Below are 19,515 nucleotides of genomic sequence, written 5' to 3'. Positions count from 1 at the left end.
ATATTAGGGCAGATGAAAAGGGACGAGTAATTTTCCTGACAGCTTGTGAACCCACAGCATTTTCAGTTATTGGAAGCCCAACTTTCCCTGAGGCACCAGATATTAAAACCTTTCAAGAGTTGACGGACTTCGTTAAGGAATATTATGACCCCAAGCCTCTAATTGTGAGACACTTTCATTCTACTCAGCAATTCAAGAACCAGGCGAATCCATATTGGGATTTTTGACTGGGTTAAGAAGACTGGCAGAGGCATATGACTTTGGTTTAACCCTTACTGAGATGCTGAGAGACCATTTGGAATGTGGGATTAATGATGTAACCATGCAAAACCACCTACTAGCTAAAGCCCAACTGGACTTCAAACAGGCGTTACAACTGACTTTACCATTGGAAAATGCAGCAACTGGAGCATATGTATTGCAAGATATGCCAATGGAAGTGGACACCCTCGCCAGTCTGATTGAGCTTGCATAATACCACTTGCGTGAAGGCAATTGCACAGCCTCACTCAGGACAAACCCTGAACAAAGGGACTGTAGGTCAGCCCACAGCAAAACCCGAAAACAAAGCCAAGCCTCAGCCAAATGGTTAAAATTTTCTTCAGGATCCGCGCCAGCAAGCTGTTGTAGTTGCTGCCAGTATGCAGACTCAAGACTGTAAAAGAGTCCCACAAGACCTAAATTGGGTGAGAGAACTCCGGCCATATCCAGGAGAGCGCACACCTTGGAAAGTCCACTTACATCTAGTCTGGAACAGTTAAATTGCTTAGCAACATCCAAATCAGAACTGATCATAATAAACATCTGGTTAAATGGTCACCCAGTTATTGATACCAGTACGGCCATTTCAGTGATTGCAGAACCAGTCTTTAACAAAGTTCGCTCTGGACTCCAACCCTTAAGTTTGCACAAGACCTTGGCTAGACTGCATCAGTTACCACTGAAGGTCTAGGAACTATCAAAGGAGCCAAGGCCACCTTGCATGTTGACCAAAAAGCAATTCCATGATTCAACAAGGCCTACCCAATGCCATTTGCCTAATGGTGAAAAGTAGAGGCAGAAATCAGAAGACTGGAAAGCCGAGGAATCATCAAACCAGCCCACTTTGTGGAAAAGGCAGCACCGGTCATGCCGATTGTGAAGCCTGACGGGTCAGTTCACCTTTGTGGGTATTTTAAATAAACAGTAAAATGCTTTTTTTGCAGCTGGATAACTACCCAATCCCTTGCATAAAGGATTTATGCGCAAAACTGATTGGGGGGCTGCCCTTCCTGAAGCTGGACATGAGTCATGTGTACTTGCAATGGTGGTTTGATGAAGATTCCCAGAATTATACTGCTATTAACACCTATAAAGGTTTGCACCAATATACGAGACTGTTATATGGGGTATTGTCAGCCTATGCAATTTTTCAGTGGACGATGGAGAACATTTTACAAGGTAAGTCCCAGGTCACCATTTATCTGGATGATGTGCTAATAACAGGGAAGACCAATAAAGAGCACTTGGAGAACTTGGACATAGTTCTTAGACAGTTTTGTATAGGCGGTGTACTGCTTAGAAGGGAAAAATATGTGTTCCAGGCACCCCATGTGACCTTCTTGGGCTACAGAGTCAGCATGACTGGGTTGCACCCTTTAGAAGATAAAATGAGGGCAATCAAAGTTGCCCCGGCTTGCAAGCCTGCATCGGAGCTTAGATCTTTCCTTCGGCTGGTGAATTATTACAGAAAGTTCATACATAACCTGGCCTCCATCCTGGCATCTTCACATCAACTCTAAAAACAAAGGGTCGGCCTTGGAATGGTCACGTATCCAAGACATAGCTTTCAGGGAAGTGAAGAAACAGTTATCGTTCTCTAAGGTGTTGGCATACTATGATCACAAGCAAGATCTGGTATTGACATGTGATGCCTCCCCGTAAGGCATCGAGGTAGTACTAGCTCATAGGTGGCCCAATGGAGAGGAATGACCAATAGCATATGCATCCAGGATTTTGGCTAATGCAGAGCATAAATATGCCCAGGTAGAGAAAGTGGACTTAAAGAGGACAAGACAGTGTCAATCGTAGCTTCAGGCCGAATTCAGCAGTGGGCTGTAATACTAAGTGCGTAAAATTACAAGTTGGAACATGGTCTGGGGGGGCCAAATAGCAAATGCGCATGCATTGAGTTGCCTCCTGCTGGCAGATACACCACTGGTGGTACCGCCACTGGAAGAGTCCGTAATGATTTTAAATTATCTGGACACACTTCCAGTCACAGCTGAAAATATCAGACTTCAGACTTAGAAAGGTCCAATCCTGGCAAAACTGAAATAGCTGGTGGTAACAGGGCAAACCGAAGAGCCGTCACAACCAGAATTGAAACCTTTTTGAACCTGGAAAGACCAAATCAGAGTTGGGGATGGCATATTATTATGGGGAGCAAGAGCGATTGTCCTGAGCAAAAGTTGCTACCGGGTACTGGCTGAACTCCAATAGGATCATCCAGGGGTTTTCAAAATGAAGATGTTAACGAGAAGCTATGTCTGGTGGTCAGGATTGGATGCAGCCATAGCTGCGTTGTTTGGGCAGTCCCCAGAATGCCAACAAGGACAAAAAGCCAGCAGCTCCCCCATATTCGTAGGAATGGCACATAAACCCTGGAATTGGTTACACGTCGACTGTGCAGGTCCTTTCATGCACAGTGTTCTTTGTCCTTGTGGATGCTCCCTCAAAACGGCAGGACATACATAGAATTAATTTGTCAAACACAGGGACAACGATAGAAAAGCTATGCGCATCTTTTGCAATACATGGACTCTTTTTCTCTTTATTCATTAACGGGATGCGGGCATCACTGGCTAGGCAACATTTATTGCCCATCCCTAATTGCCCAGAGGCAGTTAAGAGTAAACCACATTGCTGTGGGTCTGGAGTCATATGTAGGCCAGACCAAGTAAGGATGGCAGTTTCCTACCCTAAAGGATGTTAGTGAACCAGATGGGTTTTTCCAACAATTGACAGTAGATTCACAGTTATCATTAGACTTTGAATTCCAGATAGTTATTAAATTCAGATTCCACCATCTGCCTTGGCAAGATTCAAACCTGGGTCCCCAGACCGTTAACTGGGTCTCTGGATTAACAGTCCAGCAATAATACCACTAGGTCGTTCCCTTCCCCTGGAAGTGTTGGTCACAGATAATGGGCCATCGTTTACCAGCAGGAGTCTTGAGTACTTCCTGAAATTGAATGTATTTGACATATAAGCAGAGTTCCATGCCATCCGTCATCCAATGGTCTGGCAGAAATCGCAGTCCAACCTTTGAAAGCAGGTTTAAAGAAACAGCCTACAGCTTCACTACATGCCAAACTGTCCCAGTTCCTATTTGATTTTAGGACCAGCATTCATGCACCTACAGGAATAGCTTCAGCAGAGTTGCTAATGGGGAGAAGACTTTGCACCTGGTTAAATCTGACCTTCCCAGACCTCGGGGCGGGGGGGGGGAGGTGGTGGGTGAAACAGCATCAGGAACGCCAATATCGGACACGACTCTACTAAGCAAGAGAGATGGCTTACTTCTCAGGACGAGGTTTGGTGTAGGAAACATGGGAATGACCCTGCATGGGTTAGAGACATTGTCGATGCAAGCTCAGGACGAGTGACATATAAAGTTCGGGTAGGTGCGACAGTCCTGAACATGCACATCGGTCATATGAAAGCTGCAAACTCTCAAATGGTGCAAAAACGTTCCCGGCTCCTTGACAGCCTTTGCGACTATTCTGGAACCCGTGGGTTCTTTCCCTCTGTCAAGCATTGAAGATATCTTGGAATCTGAGATGGACACAATGCATGTTACCACCTTGATGCTAATGCCACCTGAAGAAGAAAATGAATTTCTTCCAAGATGCTCTGGGTGCAGGGTGAGCTACTGTGCAAGACACGCTGCCTGTATCAGAGGCAGAATTGGAGAAACCTGACCCAGTGCTAAAACGCACCAGAAGGAGCTACAAAAAAAACTGACCTATGTCCTTAGAGGTGGGGAGATGTAGCGATTGTAACAAAGTCAACCAGATGGACCTCATAGAATATTCTCCCCGTGTCTGTGTGGGTTTCTTCCAGGTGCACTGGTTTCCTCCCACAGTCCAAAGACGTGCAGGCTAGGTGGATTGGTCATGCTAAATTGCCCGTAGTGCTCAGGGATGTGTAGATTAGGTGGGTTTATAGGGGGATGGGTCTGGGTGGGATGATCTGAGGGTCAGTGTGGACTTGGTGGGCTGAAGGGCCAGTTTCGACACTGGAGGGATTTTATGATCTTGTATGATCTAATATGAGTTCCCTGATTGGGGCTATAAATCTGGTTCAATCGGACAGCCCTGGCTGAAAGATAAGAACAGAAGGGTCAGACATCCTGTTCAGTCTGAGAGCTGGTTTTGAGGGAGCTGGATTAGTGTCAAGGACTCTCCACGTGTTAATAAAGGGGGATTTAGTGCTGGGATACTGACCTCTATGGAGTTATTTCAGTTTTTACATTAGCATTCCTCTGTTTTGAACACAGATGAATCAGAATGCCACTTTCATTACTTAGTCCAAACGGACGTGTTTCACCAACAAAATGGAAATGGTAAATAAAAGTAAAATACTGCAGATGATGGAGAACTGAAATAAAAACAGAAAGTAAGAGAGAAACTTAGGTCTGCCAGCATTGCTTTTATTTAAAATGAAATTAGTACAAAACTAGTCCAAAACTAGAGGGCATAAGGTGAGAGAGAAAAGAATTAAAAGGGACCTAAGGGGCAATTTTTCATGCTACACAGCTCTATGATTCTGAGTACCAGTATTTAGAGTCATAGAGGTATAGAGCATGGAAACAGACCCTTCAATACAACTCTTCTAGGTTGACCCTTTTAAATCTTTCTCCTCTCACCTTAAACCTGTGCCCTTTAGTTTTGGACTCCCCTGCCCCAGGGAAAAGACTTTATCTATTTACTCTATCCATGTCCCTCATGATTTTATAAACCTCTATAAGGTTTATAACCTCAGTCTCCAACGCTCCAGGAAAATAGACCCAGTCTATTTAGCCTCTCCCTATAGCTCAAACCCTCCAACCCTGGCAACATCCTTGTAAATCTTTTCTGACCCCTTTCAAGTTTCACCACATCCTTCCTATAGGAGGGAGACCATAACTGAATGCAGTATTCCAATAGTGGCCTAACCAATATCTTGTCCAGCCATGACATGACCTTACAATTTCTATACTCAATGCACTGGCCAAAAAGCCAAGCATCCCGAATCCCTTCTTCACTATCTTATCTACCAGTGACTTCACTTTCAAGGAATTGTGAATCTGACTCTAAGGTCTGTTTGTTCAGCAACACTCCCCAGGACTTTACCATTAAGTGTATAAGTCCTGCCACGATTTGCCTTTCCAAAATCCAGCACCTCAAATTTATCTAAGTTAAACTCCATCTGCCACTCCTCGGCCCATTGGCCGATTGTACTCTGTTGTACTCATTGATCCCGTTGTACTCTGAGGTAACCTTCTTCGCTGTCCACTACACCTCCAATTTTGGTGTCATCTGCAAACTTACTAACCAAACCTCCTCTTTGATCTTGATTCATTTGACTCATTACAAACATATAGAGTCATACAGCATGGAATCAAACCCTTTGGTCCAACTCATCCATGCCGACCAACTTTTCCAAATTAAACTAGTCCCGCTTGCCTGCATTTGGCCCATATCCCTCGAATCCCTCCAAATGTCTTTTAAATGTTGTAATTGTACCTGTGTTTACCACTTCCACTGGCAGTTTATTCTTCATATGAATCACCCTCTATATGAAAAAGTTGCCCCTCAGGTCCCTATTAAATATTTATTCTCTTGCCTTAAAAATATGCTGCCTAGTTTTGAACTCCCTTAACCTGGGGAAAAGACCTTTGCTATTCAGCTTATCCATGCCCTTCATGATTTTATAAATCTCTATAAGGTCACCACCCACCTCCTACCCTCCAGTGAAAAAAGTCCCAGCCTTTCCTTAAAACTCAAGCCCTCCAGACCTGTTAATATCCTTGTAAATCTTTTCTGAACCTTTTCAAACTTAATAATATCCTTCCTATGGTAGGGCAACCAGAACTATAAACAGCACTGCAAAACTAGTCTCACCAAGAACCTGTATGACCTCAACATGAACCCTAACTCCTGTACTGAATGGTCTGAGCAAAGAAGGCATGCGTACTAAATGCCTTCTTAACCACCCTGTCTATCTGTGACGCAACTTTCAAAGAAATATTTACCCAAACCCCAGGTCTCTGTTCATGAACACTTCCCAGGGCCCTACCATTAACTGTACAAGGCTTGCCCTTGTTTGTTTTACCAAAATGCAACATCTCACATTTATTCAAATTAAACTCCATCTGCCACACCTCAGCCTATTGGCCTAATTGATCAAGATCCCTTTGTAATTTTAGATAACCTTCTTTATTGCCAACTAAAACACCAATTCTGGGATCATCCACAAACTCCGTGACCATGCCTCCTAAATTTGCATCCAAATCACTTATTTAAATCACAAACAACGGTGGACCTGCAGAACACCGCTGGTCACAGGCCTCCAGTCTAAAAAAAAACCCTCCACTACCACCCTGTGTCTCCTACCATCAAGCCAATTTTGTATCCAATTGGCAGGCTGTCCCTGAATCCCATGTGATCTAACTATTTATTTGATTTATTGCAGTCACATGTATCTAAGTACAGTGAAAAACTTTGTTTTGCAAGCAGTACTGGCAGATAATAGCAAACAAGGACATAGAGATCAGAAGGTGCATAGACAGAGTGAGGCATGCAGATTACACTGCACAGGAAATGCACAAAGCAAGATCAACATCCAAGATCAACATTATTTGAAGTTTGAGAGTCCATTCATCAATCTAATAATGGCAGGAAAGAAGCTGTTCTTGAACCTGTTGATATGTGTGTTCAAGCTTCTGTGTCTTTGCTTGATTGAAGAGATTGTAGGAGAGCATTACCAGGGTTGGAAGGGTCTTTGATGATGTTGGCAGCCATTTTGTGGCAATGAGAAGTGTAAATGGGGTCCGTGGATGGGAGGTTGGCTTCCGTGATTGGTCTAGACTGTGCACACAACCTTCTGTATTTTCTTACGGTCCTGGGCAGAGCAATTGCCATACCAGGACATTATGCACCCAGATAGTATGCTTTCTGTGGTGCATCTGTAAAGATTGGTGAGGGTCATTATGGACATGCCAAATTTCCTAAGCCGCCTGAGGAAGAAGAGGCATTGTTGTGCCTTTTTGGCTGTTTCATCTGTATGGGAAGTCTAGCACAGGTTTTTGGTTTTCGTCACTCCGAGGAACTTGACGCTGTCGACCCTTTCCACCTCAGCTCTGTTGATGTAGATGGGGGTGTATCCTCCTCCTTTATTCCTGAAGTCAGTGATCAATTCTTTCATTTTGCCAATATTGAGAAAGAGGTTGTTATCATTGCACCACAACACCAAGCCCTCTATCTCCTTTCTGTATTCTGACTCATCGTTGTTTGATATCCGTCCTACCACGATTGTTACTAATCAGTCTACCATGCATCTTGCAGTGTTTCCTATATCCTAGCCTGAGATTTGTTATCTGAATTTTTTATGATTCTTCAGGGCTTTTTTTTCCCATTCTTCATTTATTTCTTACCTTGTAAATTTAAACAGGCCAACGGGAATCTGCTTACTCCTTTGTAGGCTTCCTCCAGTCGTCAATTGTGATTTCAATCTCAAGTCTATTAAAACTTAGTTCTTCCTGATGATACAGTGGCTTTTTTTGTTTTTCTCGATGATATAGTGGCTGACTTGAAACATACCACTTTGAGTGTCACTTCCCAACATGCTGGAGGCGGAGAGGGACAGGCCTTTGGAAAGCTGTTGTGCATTAGCAGTGGCCGTATTCTAGATTTGAAATGGGCATTTACTTCTTGGGAGAAAACATGGTCAGGAGTTAGCAATGGGGCAGTGGTGGTTAGGGTAGGAATTCCAAAGCGGTGATGGAGGAGCCTAAAGTCATTCAAAGCTTTTCTGAAAAAAAAAGACCATGTATTTTATCAGTGGTAATTTCTAAGTAGCATTAGATCACTCTGGAATTGATTGCTATTAGGAAAGTAGATTTTCAGATCGACCTATCCCAGGTAATCACATGCAGCTGCTAAAAGGTGTACTAGCTTTAAGATGCAAGAAATGCGGAATTGTCAGAAACTTTTAATGGGTAGCAACATCAAAACAATGGCCTCTTCCTGTTATGGGAGAAAAGGGTGAAATTTAAATGTAACCAGACTCAGCCCAAAGTAAACCCTGTTCTGTCTGAGGAGTGCCACTCATCTGCTTTTCTAGGTCTGTAATTTCAGGACCATTATGTTACATCAATATCCACCAATATCCCTTTAACCATTAAAAAAAAAACTAAAAAGCATTTTTGTAGATAGAATCTTTCAGATCTTTAAAAAATTATCCTTTCAATTGGCATAAACGCAATAACTCATTTTGCTTTGAAAGGTAAGCTGTTTGTGGAAAAGGAAATAGTGGCATCAGTGTTAAGAAAGTATTGATTCACAGATGCACATTCCTTTATCTTAATTTTTTCATATACCTATTAAAAGAGGATATACAAATTAGTGGGAAGACTGCAAGTTGAAAAAGTGGTTGGATGATAATACCCGATGGCTTGAACAAGACCTTCAAGAATAAGGCTCCTAGATCCTTTTCCCCATATCTCATAGGAGCAGGAAGAAGCCATTCAGCATGTCAAGCCTCTACCACCATTCAGTTAGATCATGGCTGATTTGTGGCCGAACTCCATATACCTTTGGCTTATATCCCTTAATACCTTTGCTTAACAAAAATGTATCTGTCTCAGATTTAAAATTAACAACTGATCTTGCATCATCTGCTGTTTGTGGAAGAGAGTTCCAAACCTCTACCATCCTTTGTGTGCAGAAGTGCTCCCTAATATCTCTCCTGAACAGCCTGACCCTAATGTTAGACTCTGCCCCCTAGTTCTAGAATCTTGAACCAATAGAAATGGTTTATCTTTATCTACTGTCCTTTCCTTATAATATCTTGAAGACTTTGATCCGTTCACCCCTTAACCTTCCAAATTTGAGAGAAAACAGGCCTACTCAGAGGTTTTAGAGTAGATTTGTAGCTCGTGTTGTGGTTGGTTGGCTTGCCGAGCTGGTTCGTTGTTTTTCCGCAGATGTTTCATTACCCTGCTGGGTAACATCATCTGTGCAGCCTCCGATGAAGCGCCGCTGTGTTTTTCTGCCGTTATTTAAACTCTGGAGTCAGTTGAGCTGGAATACCTCACTTCCGGCTTTTCTTCGCAATGGAGTGTATATGGGGTCGATCTCTGTGTGTTTGTTGATGGCTTTTTTCATGGAGTACTAGGCTTCTAGGAATAATCTCTCCTTATAACGTAACCCTTGATGTCCAGAAATCTTTCTTGTAAACCTACATTGTACTCCCTCCAAGGCCGATGTATCCTTCCTAAAGTGTGGAGCCCAAAACTGCTCGCAGTTCTCCAAGTGTGGTCTAACCAGGGCTTTGTGTAACTGCAACATAACATGTCTGGATAGAAAAGCCAGCATTTCATGAATTTCCTTGATTGTTTCTTCCAACCAGGACTGCCATCTTTTCCATTAAAATATTCCAAAACTCCCTTTCCATTCCTGATTGGCCCCAGGATCTTTCATCAGACTTCTCTCTAGCCCACTCCAAATTACAGAGCCATCTCTTAATGCCATTACCAGCATTCAATGATAACAAGTGGTTACTAAATACAAGATGCCCTGCAGCAATTTGCGAAGCTTCCTTCAACAGCATGTTCAGAGTTTGTGATCTCTACCACCGAGATGACAAGAGCAACAGATTTATAGCAACATTATCACCTGCGAGTAAGCACACCATCCTGACTTCGAATTATTTTCCTTCACTGTCATGGATTCAAAATCTACAACTTCCTAACAGGATTGTGGATGTACCTTTACCAAATGGATAGCAATAGTTTGAGAACGCAGCCTATTGACCACTTCTTGAGGGTAATTAGGGATGGGCAGTAAATGCTGGTCTTGCCGGAAAAACATGAAATATGCCATGAAACAATTGTTTTAAAAAAAATCAAGACTTCATTTCCAGTGTCCCCTGAACCCATTCAACATCCATTGTTTATAGCCTCTGAGATCTCTCTCAGTATAAAAACCAAAAGAACTGCGGATGCTGTAAATCAGGAGCAAAAACAAAGTTGCTGGAAAAGCTCAGCAGGCCTGGCAGCATCTGTGGAGGAGAAAACAGAGTTAACGTTTCGGGTCCGGTGACCCTTCTTCAGAACTGATGGTGGCTGGGAAAACGTCAGTTTATATGCAGAAAATAGGGAGGTGGGTGGGGTAGGGAGTAAATGATAAGATAGCCCAAAGAGAGAGAAAGACAGTTGGACAGACAAAGGAGTTGCTAACGATCAGGCTGGGAGGGTGAATAGTTGTTAATGGGGACTGTTAGTGACTAACAACAGGGGGTGTGTAGTGGCAGGCTATGTGGTAACAAGGCCTGGTGTGTGGGGTGGGGGGCTGGGACATGGGAGAGTTTAGGCCCTTAAATAATTGAACTCAATGTTGAGTCCGGAGGGCTGTAGGGTCCCCAAGTGGAAAATGAGGTGTTGTTCCTCCAGCTTGCGTTGGTCTTCACTGGAACACTGTAGCAAGCCGGAGACAGAGATGTTGGCCAGAGAGCAGGGTGGTGCATTGAAGTGGCAGGCAACAGGTAGTTCAGGGTCTTTTTTGCGAGCAGAACGTAGATGTTCTGCGAAGCGGTCGCCAAGTCTACGCTTCGTTTCCCCAATGTAGAGGAGACCACATTGTGAGCAGCGAATGCAGTAGACTAGATTCTTGGAAGTGCAGGTGAAGTGTTGCTTCACCTGGAAGGTATATTTGGGCCCTTGGATAGTGGGGAGGGAGGAGGTAAATGGGCAGGTGTTGCACCTTCGCCGGTTACAGGTTAAGGTGCTGTAGGGCTGTGGGGAGGTGTTGGGGGTGAAGAAAGTGTGGACCAGGGTGTCCCGGAGGGAACGGTCCCTGCGGAAGGCGGACAAGGGAGGGGAGGGGAATATGTGTCTGGTAGTGGCATCTTGCTGGAGGTGGCGGAAGTGGCGTCTGATGATCAGTATGTCTCTCAGTATGTCATCTGGATCTCAGAGAACCTCTACTAATGATCAAAATTCATGTCATATATTTCTTAGAACTCCTTTTCTCTAGTAGCCCTAACATTCACACACTCACTCCCACCCATGCTCCATGGCTTTATATGTTGGGGACACTTTGAGTAATGCTGGAACCTGCGACCTGCCTCCAGACATTCTTCAATAACAAGGTGTAGAGCTGGATGAACACAGCAGGCCAAGCAACATCAGAGGAGCAGGAAAGCTGACGTTTCGGGCCTAGACCCTTCATTTTCTGAAGAAAATGTTATCTCAGATTTTCCAGCGTCTGCAGTTCCTACTATCTCCAGACATTCTTCAATCTGTCTGTTGGAATACTAAGTAGCATTACAAATGGCCCTTACAAACCCTCTGACTCATTGTGGGCATTTGACATGAGACCTAGAAGTAACATGGAGTACGCCTTTTTTGTTCTTCACATATTAATAACCATACCAGATGAATGCGAGAATTAATGTAACTTGGAAATTAGTGAATGTACCTAAAAATAGACAAACAGCCATGGTTATGAGCTGTAGCCTGAAGTACAATTAAAATTTAACCTTATTTATAATTTAATTAAACTTCTTGTGCTTAAGAGTTCATTAATTCACCTTTCCAGAATGGTTTTACATGCTTCCTGGAAAAGACTTGTCATGTCATACAATCACAACTGTACATATGTGCATGCAGACGCCAAATAAATTGCAAACATCACTGCAAATTATGTTCCTTTTACAGACATTCCCAATAAAGGTACTGACTCTATTTTCAACCAGCTGCAAAAGAATGGCTATTGATTTATTTGAACAGACGATGCCTATGGGAAGGCAGTGGAGGGTAAATTTTCGATCAGGTAAGTATGTTTCTCAAAAATGCCTTGTTGTGACATTAATTGTAATATTTATATCTTAGCATTGTTAAATTTATATGTACCTTCTTGTGCAGGTAAATTATAGAGGTGTGGAACAATACAGCACAACAGAAATACCTTCAACCTATTGTGCTTGTCCCAACTCATTTGATAAAGTGATCCAATTACTCTCATCCCCTGATTCTACTTAGTCCCACTCTTCAATACAAACTTTTAAAGCAGAAAACCTTGCACTCAAAATCCCATTGACTGCAGTGGCATGGCTACAGCTGTCTGAACTCCTTGAAATTAGGATACAGCTGGAGCATTAACAAAATATCTTTTAGCAGCAATTTACACTCTCTTGGCAGCCCACCAATGTTTTCACAGGGTTGATTAACTGAAACCTATTCACATTTTCTTCCATGCTGTACACCCATCCTTTTCTATTCCAAAGACTCTTCCAATATGTCATCACCTTCAGCATCTCTAATGTTTTGCTTTAATCCCTTGGAATATACCTGAGTAGCTCCAAATTCAGTAGCGATATTATAACACTCAGAAAGAGTCAGTCCCTCTTGTTGTTAGACATCGAATTGTTATTCCACTTGTCTAATTATTAAATCTGATTATAAAACAAAATGTAATTTAGTTAGCACAATCATATCTAGTCATGAGTGATTTTTGCTATGATTTAATAATTTGTAATGTTTCATTAAAACTAATAGTTATTCCAACATGTGCACCTCATTGTATTGACTTATTTGTGTGGGTATACGAGAGACAAACGTTTTATGAAAAATATAGAAAAACAGAGGTTAAAGATTTGATAAATGCTATTTTATTAATGCTGGGTTTGAAACATGCATTTTCAAGAATTTGGGCTTAGATTATAGAGTTTATGAATGAAACTGATAACTTTTTCTTCTAATCTCAGTTGAACTCCCCAGTAAACCCAATGAATATGCAACGGCTGCAGTACAGACTGTGATTGGTCAGGTTCTGAAGGGAATTCAACCACTTCCAGAAGATGATCAAACTGTTCCATTAACAGAAGCTCTGACTGCTTTTATGGAAGCCTGGATGGATCATATACTGAAACAAAAGATAAAATTTAGGTCATAACCCACATAATTTTATTATTGTTTTGTATATCCTGTGAAAAATGAGTACTTCAGCACTGGTCATTTCCACATTCAATTTTATCTGGCAAGGCAAAATCACTACTGACAAAAAGACTGTCCAATTTTCAAGTTCTTTATTGTTGCTTACTCCGAATTTCAGCAACTAACTTTAAAAAAAGACATGATATTATTCAGCTGAATAACAACTGATGTTACATACAGAACAAGTCTTGTGGGCATGTGTTAAAAAATTAACAGTATTAAGCTTTCTCATTCATTGGTAACAATCTCACTGCTGCCACTATTTCTTTGCTGCTTCATTCTGTCTATTGATTTTTAATGTGCACTTTAATACTGTATAAGAAGAAGTTATTTTGAAACCTAAGAAAAAATTTCATTTTGATGACATGTTTTGCAGCATCAAAACATTAAATCATCTCTCAATTAATAAATTAATTTAAAAGTATTGGCATTGTTGTAAAGTATATGGTAGATAATGTTAGGTGTGACTATTACTCATAATGATAACCTGCTCTTTTTCAGAAGCTGAATAATTTTATGAACATTTTCTGTTATTACTTAAGGATCGTTTTGCATTTGTATAGTATTTTATTGCTGTAAAATATCAGATTTTTCTTGATTGTTGATGATACTCAGTTTCATCTTTCCACCACTCCTCTAAATTTCACCACTGCCTCTTTTTGTCAAGACATGCACGACAGAATTTTCAGGTCTCGGCATCATTATGAAAGGAAATGGACATGTCCTGAAAATACCAATGCTGATTTCCCAACCCTTATCATTTTTGCTGAGGAGGTTTGGGGCTTAGTGGGGCTGCCTGCCTCCATGAGGTGGGTAGTGAATAAGGGTCATTAAGAGACCTGTTGAGGGCACTGAAAGCAGCGTGACTGGGGTTTTCTGGTTGGCCTCTGGATTCCTGATGTGGTGGACTGTTTAACTGCCAGGAAACAGCATCCAGCAACAGGCTATGTGGATGCAGTGAATAATAATGGCATTCTGTTTAATTAATATCCCATCTACCACCTTAAAGATTTACTCCCTCCACCACAGATGCAGAATGTCAGCAGTGTGTGCCATCTACAGGATACAGCAACTCACTAAGGTCCTTTGACAACACCTTCAAATTCCACAATGTCAACTGTTGTATGTGCAGCCAACTGAGTCTGCATCTCACCATGTGGTAGGTGTCTGGCTACCATCTTCTTAATGTAGTGGTCTACAAGGCCTGCTTGGTCAGTTGTGGTAGAGAAAAGTTCCTTACTGGTCTAACCATAAAAGGCTTTTGAATTGAACAACATATTTTATTGAATGTTAGCAACTAGTTGTTACGTTAATGTTGTAGACATTGCTACAGAATCTATAGGATTGGCAGGATATTAGGTCTTCTGCCTCTGTTATCTGAAGCTGTTCTGCCCTCAAGTCCATATGTCATCATAATAGGTAGTACTTATGGCACTCCTCAGTGTTAGCATGTTCAGACCTGTATACAACATCTACCACCAGGAAGAATAAGTTCATTTACCTGCACATTTTCCTCCAAGCTATGCACCATCCTGAGTTGAAACTATATTGGTGTCTCTTCGCTGTTACCATTGAAACCTTGAAACTCCATTATTAATGCACTGGGAGTGGATCTACATCACATGGACTGCAATGGTTTAGAAGACAGTTCACCACCACCTTGCAAAGGATAATTAGGGCAAGGCAATTTTTAAAAAAGTCCCTGAAGTGGGTAAATGCCACCCTCCTGCTCACCACCAAACATGCCCCAGTGGGTGGTTGTCAGTAAATTCTGCTCTGAGGCTCTGTTCGGATTATTTATGTCGACCGCTTTTCTCTAAATATTTTGTTTAAACATGGGTAGTAATTTTATTTCAGTGGGTTATATGTTGTCTATTTGTTATAACATTGCAAGTGTTTGAATAAATTGTGAATTTGTTATTTGTGTCCTTTAGCATTCAGGGTGCTCTGCAACTCAAACAGGATTTTGACCTCGTCAGAGACTTAATCTGTTCAGATGAACAACTCTCATCAGAACTCAGGCAGGCTGTTCTTTCTCTCCGTGTCTTCCATCAAGTGGACAATGCCGTTATCTGCCTTCTTCAGCAACCAACCAGGAAGGCCTATTTTCCAACAAACACCTGTGAGCCGTTCAGAACATGCTGTACGTGTCGGGTAATTTTCTATTATTTGTAAATTTTGATTTAGTCTTGTACATTGTTGAAATGGACTATATGTGTCAAAACTAACTTCAGCCAATTAGTGAAGCATAGACTATGGGAGCTTAGTCATTATTGACTTCTTAGCTTGTATTTGTTGAGATATGCAAAGCATACTGTGCACTATCTAAAACAAAAAAAAATCTTTTCACTGCTCCTGTATAAGCGTGGCAGAATTTTTCTTCAGGCATGGAAAACAGAGGTCAGGACTATTTGTGTGTTGAATATGCCCCATCAGCAGTCCCTTAATGAGCCATGATATCTACTTGGCACATGCGTAATCTTACTTCGATAAAGATGACCTAGATGTTGGTTGAACCAAGGAACATGCACACTGGTCAGGAAAGCTATCTTTTATTTCCCACCCACCTCTAGATATTTTCTAACAGCAAGTTCAGAGATGTTTTGACACACCTCTGGAGCAGGTGGGACTTGAACCCAGGTATCCTGGCTCCAAAGTAGGGACATTACCATTGTGCCATAAGAGCCTCTTAAGAATTGGATACAAACGTGTGTGCTTTCCTTGACCCTTGTGGGAATCAGAATTCATCCCATAATATCAGCATTGTCCAGTTGCTCTTGTGATGGTTACCAGAAAACTACAAATATATGCTGCTTAATAAGTTAGGCTTGATTTGTGCAGCATCACCTGAATGATTTTTTTAATGTATCCCAATAGTATATCTCTTACTGTAAAATGTTGACAAAGAGGTGTCTTTAACGCCCATCAATTTTTTTTTTCCTAAATAGTAAGGTGCTGGCAGTTGAGAATTAGTGGTGGGGGCGTGGGATCGGTGTCTGATTGATGTCTGAAGTTCACCTACTCAAATTTTCATGCAAGGCTTTAAATGTATGACCAGCTCATTCATGCCAAACAGTGGGTAATGCTGCTGAAAGTGCACGTAGCGTGTTCTGACGAGTGGGTCGAGCATGAATAATGTAAAACCCATTTATCTGTGAAAGCAGTTGAACAACCTAACCTGCTCTTCTTAAAGGGGTCCTTAAATATTGCTCATAAACAGTTACTTTTTTTTGTGAGATCAGGAGAAACAGGCTTGCCCGTCTGAGGTTCAGAAGAAAATTACTGGTCGTTGCTGATCAAATTGAGTACAGTCATTTCCACCTCACTTCTGTAAGTCATGTCTCACATATAGGTTTGAACCAAGCCTAAGGTCTAGACTGAGGCATCAATATACAAGTTATTGGAGACTAGGAGCTACTTGATAATAGTATTGAAGACACCTACCATCATTTTTCTCTTATTAGTCCGTTAGTTTGTCTCTATTTCTGGTATGTACCTTATGTCTTCTACAAAGGCGAGAAACAAAATATTCATTGCGTTTCTACCGTTTCCTCAATTCCCATCACAATTAGCCAATGCCCGGGTATATTAGTTCATGTCCCAGCTGCCCCCGGCTTGCGCTTTCACCACTCCCGCTGCTGAAAGCAAGAAGGCTGCTGATTCACGAGGCAAGTTTTTAACAGGGAAACCTTCCTTCCCAGCTGCCCCCTGGCTCGCGGTCTCACTGCTCCCGCCGCTGAAAGCTATCTGAGAGAGACGGTATTTATAATTATTTGGAAAACCACAGTTTGATTAGAAATAGTCAGCATGGCTTTGAGAGGGGCAGGTCATGCCTCACAAGCCTTATTGAATTCTTTGAGGATGTGACAAAACACATTGATGAAAGCAGAGCAGTGGATGTGGTGGATATGAATTTTAGCAAGGCATTTGATAAGGTTTCCCATGGTAGGCTCATTCAGAAAGTAAGGAGGCATGGGATTCAGGGAAATTTGGCTGTTTGGATACAAAACTGGCTGTCCAATTGAAGACAGAGGGTGGTAGTAGATGGAAAATCATAGAATCATAGATTCCCTACAGAATGGAAACAGGTGCTTTGGCCCAGCAAGTCCACACCGACCCTCATAGCATCCCACCCAGACCCATCCCCCTACAACCCACCTAATCTACATACCCCTGAACTCTACGGGCAACTTAGCATGGCCAATCCACCTATCCTGCACATCTTTGGACTGAAAGTATTCAGCCTGGAGCTCAGTGACCAATGGTGTTCCATAGGGATCTGTTCTGGGACCTCTGCTCTTTGTGATCGTTATATTGCAATGTGGTTGACTCTTAACTGCCCTCTGGGCAATTAGGGATGGGCAATAAATGCTGCCTAGCCAGCGACGCCCTCATCCCATGAATGAATAATAAAACAAAATGACTTGGATGAGGAAGTGGAAGGGTGGGTTAGTAAGTTTGCTGATGACATGAAGATTGATGGAGTTGTGGATAGTGTGGAGGGCTGTTGTAGGTTGCAACGGGACATTGACAGGATGCAGAGCTGGGCAAAGAAGTGTCAGATGGAATTCAACCCAGAAAAGTGTGAAGTGATTCATTTTGGAAGGTTGAATTTGAATGCAGAATACAGAGTTAATGGCAGGATTCTTGGCAATGTGGAGGAACAGAGGGATCTTGGGGTCCACATCCATAGATCCCTCAAAGTTGCCACGCAAGTTGATAGGGTTGTTAAGAAGGCATATGTTGTGTTGGCTTTCATTGGCAGGGGAATTGAGTTTAAGCGCTGCGAGGTTATGCTGCAGCTCTATAAAACCCTGGTTAGACCACACTTGGAATATTGTGTTCAGTTCTGGTTGTCTCATTATAGGAAGGATGTGGAAGCTTTAGAGAGGGTGCAGAGGAGATTTACAAGGATGCTGCCTGGACTGGAGGGCAGGACTTATGAGGAAAGGTTGAGGGAGCTAGGGCTTTTCTCATTGGAGCGAAGAAGGATGAGAGGTGATGATGAGAGGCATAGATATAGCGGATAGCCAGAGATTTTTTTCCCAGGGGGGACATGATTATCATGAGGGGGCATAATTTTAAGGTGATTGGAGGAAGGTGTAGGGGAGATGTCAGAGGTAGGTTCTTTACACAGAAAGTGGTGGGCGTGTGGAATGCGCTGCCGGCAGTGGTAGTGGAGTCAGATACATTAGAGACCTTTAAGCGACTCTTGGATACGCACAGTATGATCTAGGGTATGCAGGGTAGTTTGATCTTTGTAGGATAATAGGTCGGAACAGCACCGTGGGCCGAAGGACTGTACAACTGTGCTGTACTGTTCTAAGTTTCTATGTTTCTTTTAACGTTTTCCACTGCCTATTTATCAAATCAACCACAGCCACCTCTTTCCCACATGCCTACATACTTAGCTATTCAGTTTCTTGTTTCAAACTTGAGTATGTCAGGCTCAAATTGAGTATGGAATTTAGTTGTATTTTGACGCTGCCTGAGATTACTAATCAACCTGACATCTTTAGACAGTACTCAGTCTAAAGTGGCTTAGTTCCTAATTGGTTCCACAACACCATGGCTACTTACAGCCTTGGTCACAGTATGGACAAAAGAGCTGAACTCCAGTGGTGAGGTCAGTTACTGCGTTTGATTTTGAAGCAGTATTTAAATATGGCATCAAAGAATCTTAGCAAAAATTGAGTCATTGAAAATCAGGCAGAATACTCTTTGTAGGTTACGTGGAACAATCCCTCTTCCGTACCTACACCGGCCCTAAACCCCACCTCTTCCTCCGTTACATTGATGACTGTATCGGTGCCGCCTCGTGCTCCCACGAGGAGCTCGAACAGTTCATACACTTCACTAACACCTTCCACCCCAACCTTAAGTTTACCTGGACCATCTCTAACACCTCTCTCCCCTTCCTGGACCTCTCTGTCTCCATATCGGGCAACCACCTAGAAACCGATATTCATTTCAAGCCTACCAACTCCCACAGCTACCTAGAATACTCCTCCTCCCACCCACCTTCCTGCAAAAATGCTATCCCCTATTCCCAATTCCTTCGCCTCCGCCGCATCTGCTCCCAGGATGAGGCATTCCACTCCCGTACATCTCAGTTGTCCTCATTTTTCAAGGACCGTAACTTCCCCTCCTCGGTGGTTGAGAACGCCCTCAACCGTGTCTCCCACATCTCCCACACCTCATCCCTCACACCCCGTCCACGCAATAAGAACCAAAAAAGAATCCCCCTCGTCCTCACGTACCACCCCACCAACCTC

General features: G+C 42.5%; 1 protein-coding gene across 8 annotated transcripts in view; it reads left to right on the top strand.

The window, feature by feature from the left end:
• ccdc142 (coiled-coil domain containing 142) overlaps positions 1–19,515 on the top strand; it is a 164,882-nt gene that overhangs the window by 117,871 nt on the left and 27,496 nt on the right. For 6 of the 8 annotated variants that reach the window (XM_048601969.1, XM_048601951.1, XM_048601972.1 and 3 more), the window contains 3 exons: positions 11,963–12,077; positions 13,012–13,192; positions 15,175–15,383. In XM_048601969.1, the coding sequence (XP_048457926.1) occupies positions 11,963–12,077; positions 13,012–13,192; positions 15,175–15,383 (505 nt within the window). Of the gene's footprint in view, positions 1–11,962; positions 12,078–13,011; positions 13,193–14,269; positions 14,400–15,174; positions 15,395–19,515 lie in introns of those variants that run through there. The other 2 variants (XR_007263052.1, XM_048601959.1) reach the window with 2 other exon arrangements.

Source organism: Rhincodon typus, chromosome 1 (assembly GCF_021869965.1).
Source record: "Rhincodon typus isolate 14 chromosome 1, sRhiTyp1.1, whole genome shotgun sequence".
Taxonomy (NCBI): domain Eukaryota; kingdom Metazoa; phylum Chordata; class Chondrichthyes; order Orectolobiformes; family Rhincodontidae; genus Rhincodon; species Rhincodon typus.
Note: the sequence above shows the minus strand (reverse complement) of the source record. Positions and strands in the feature narration are given on the sequence as shown.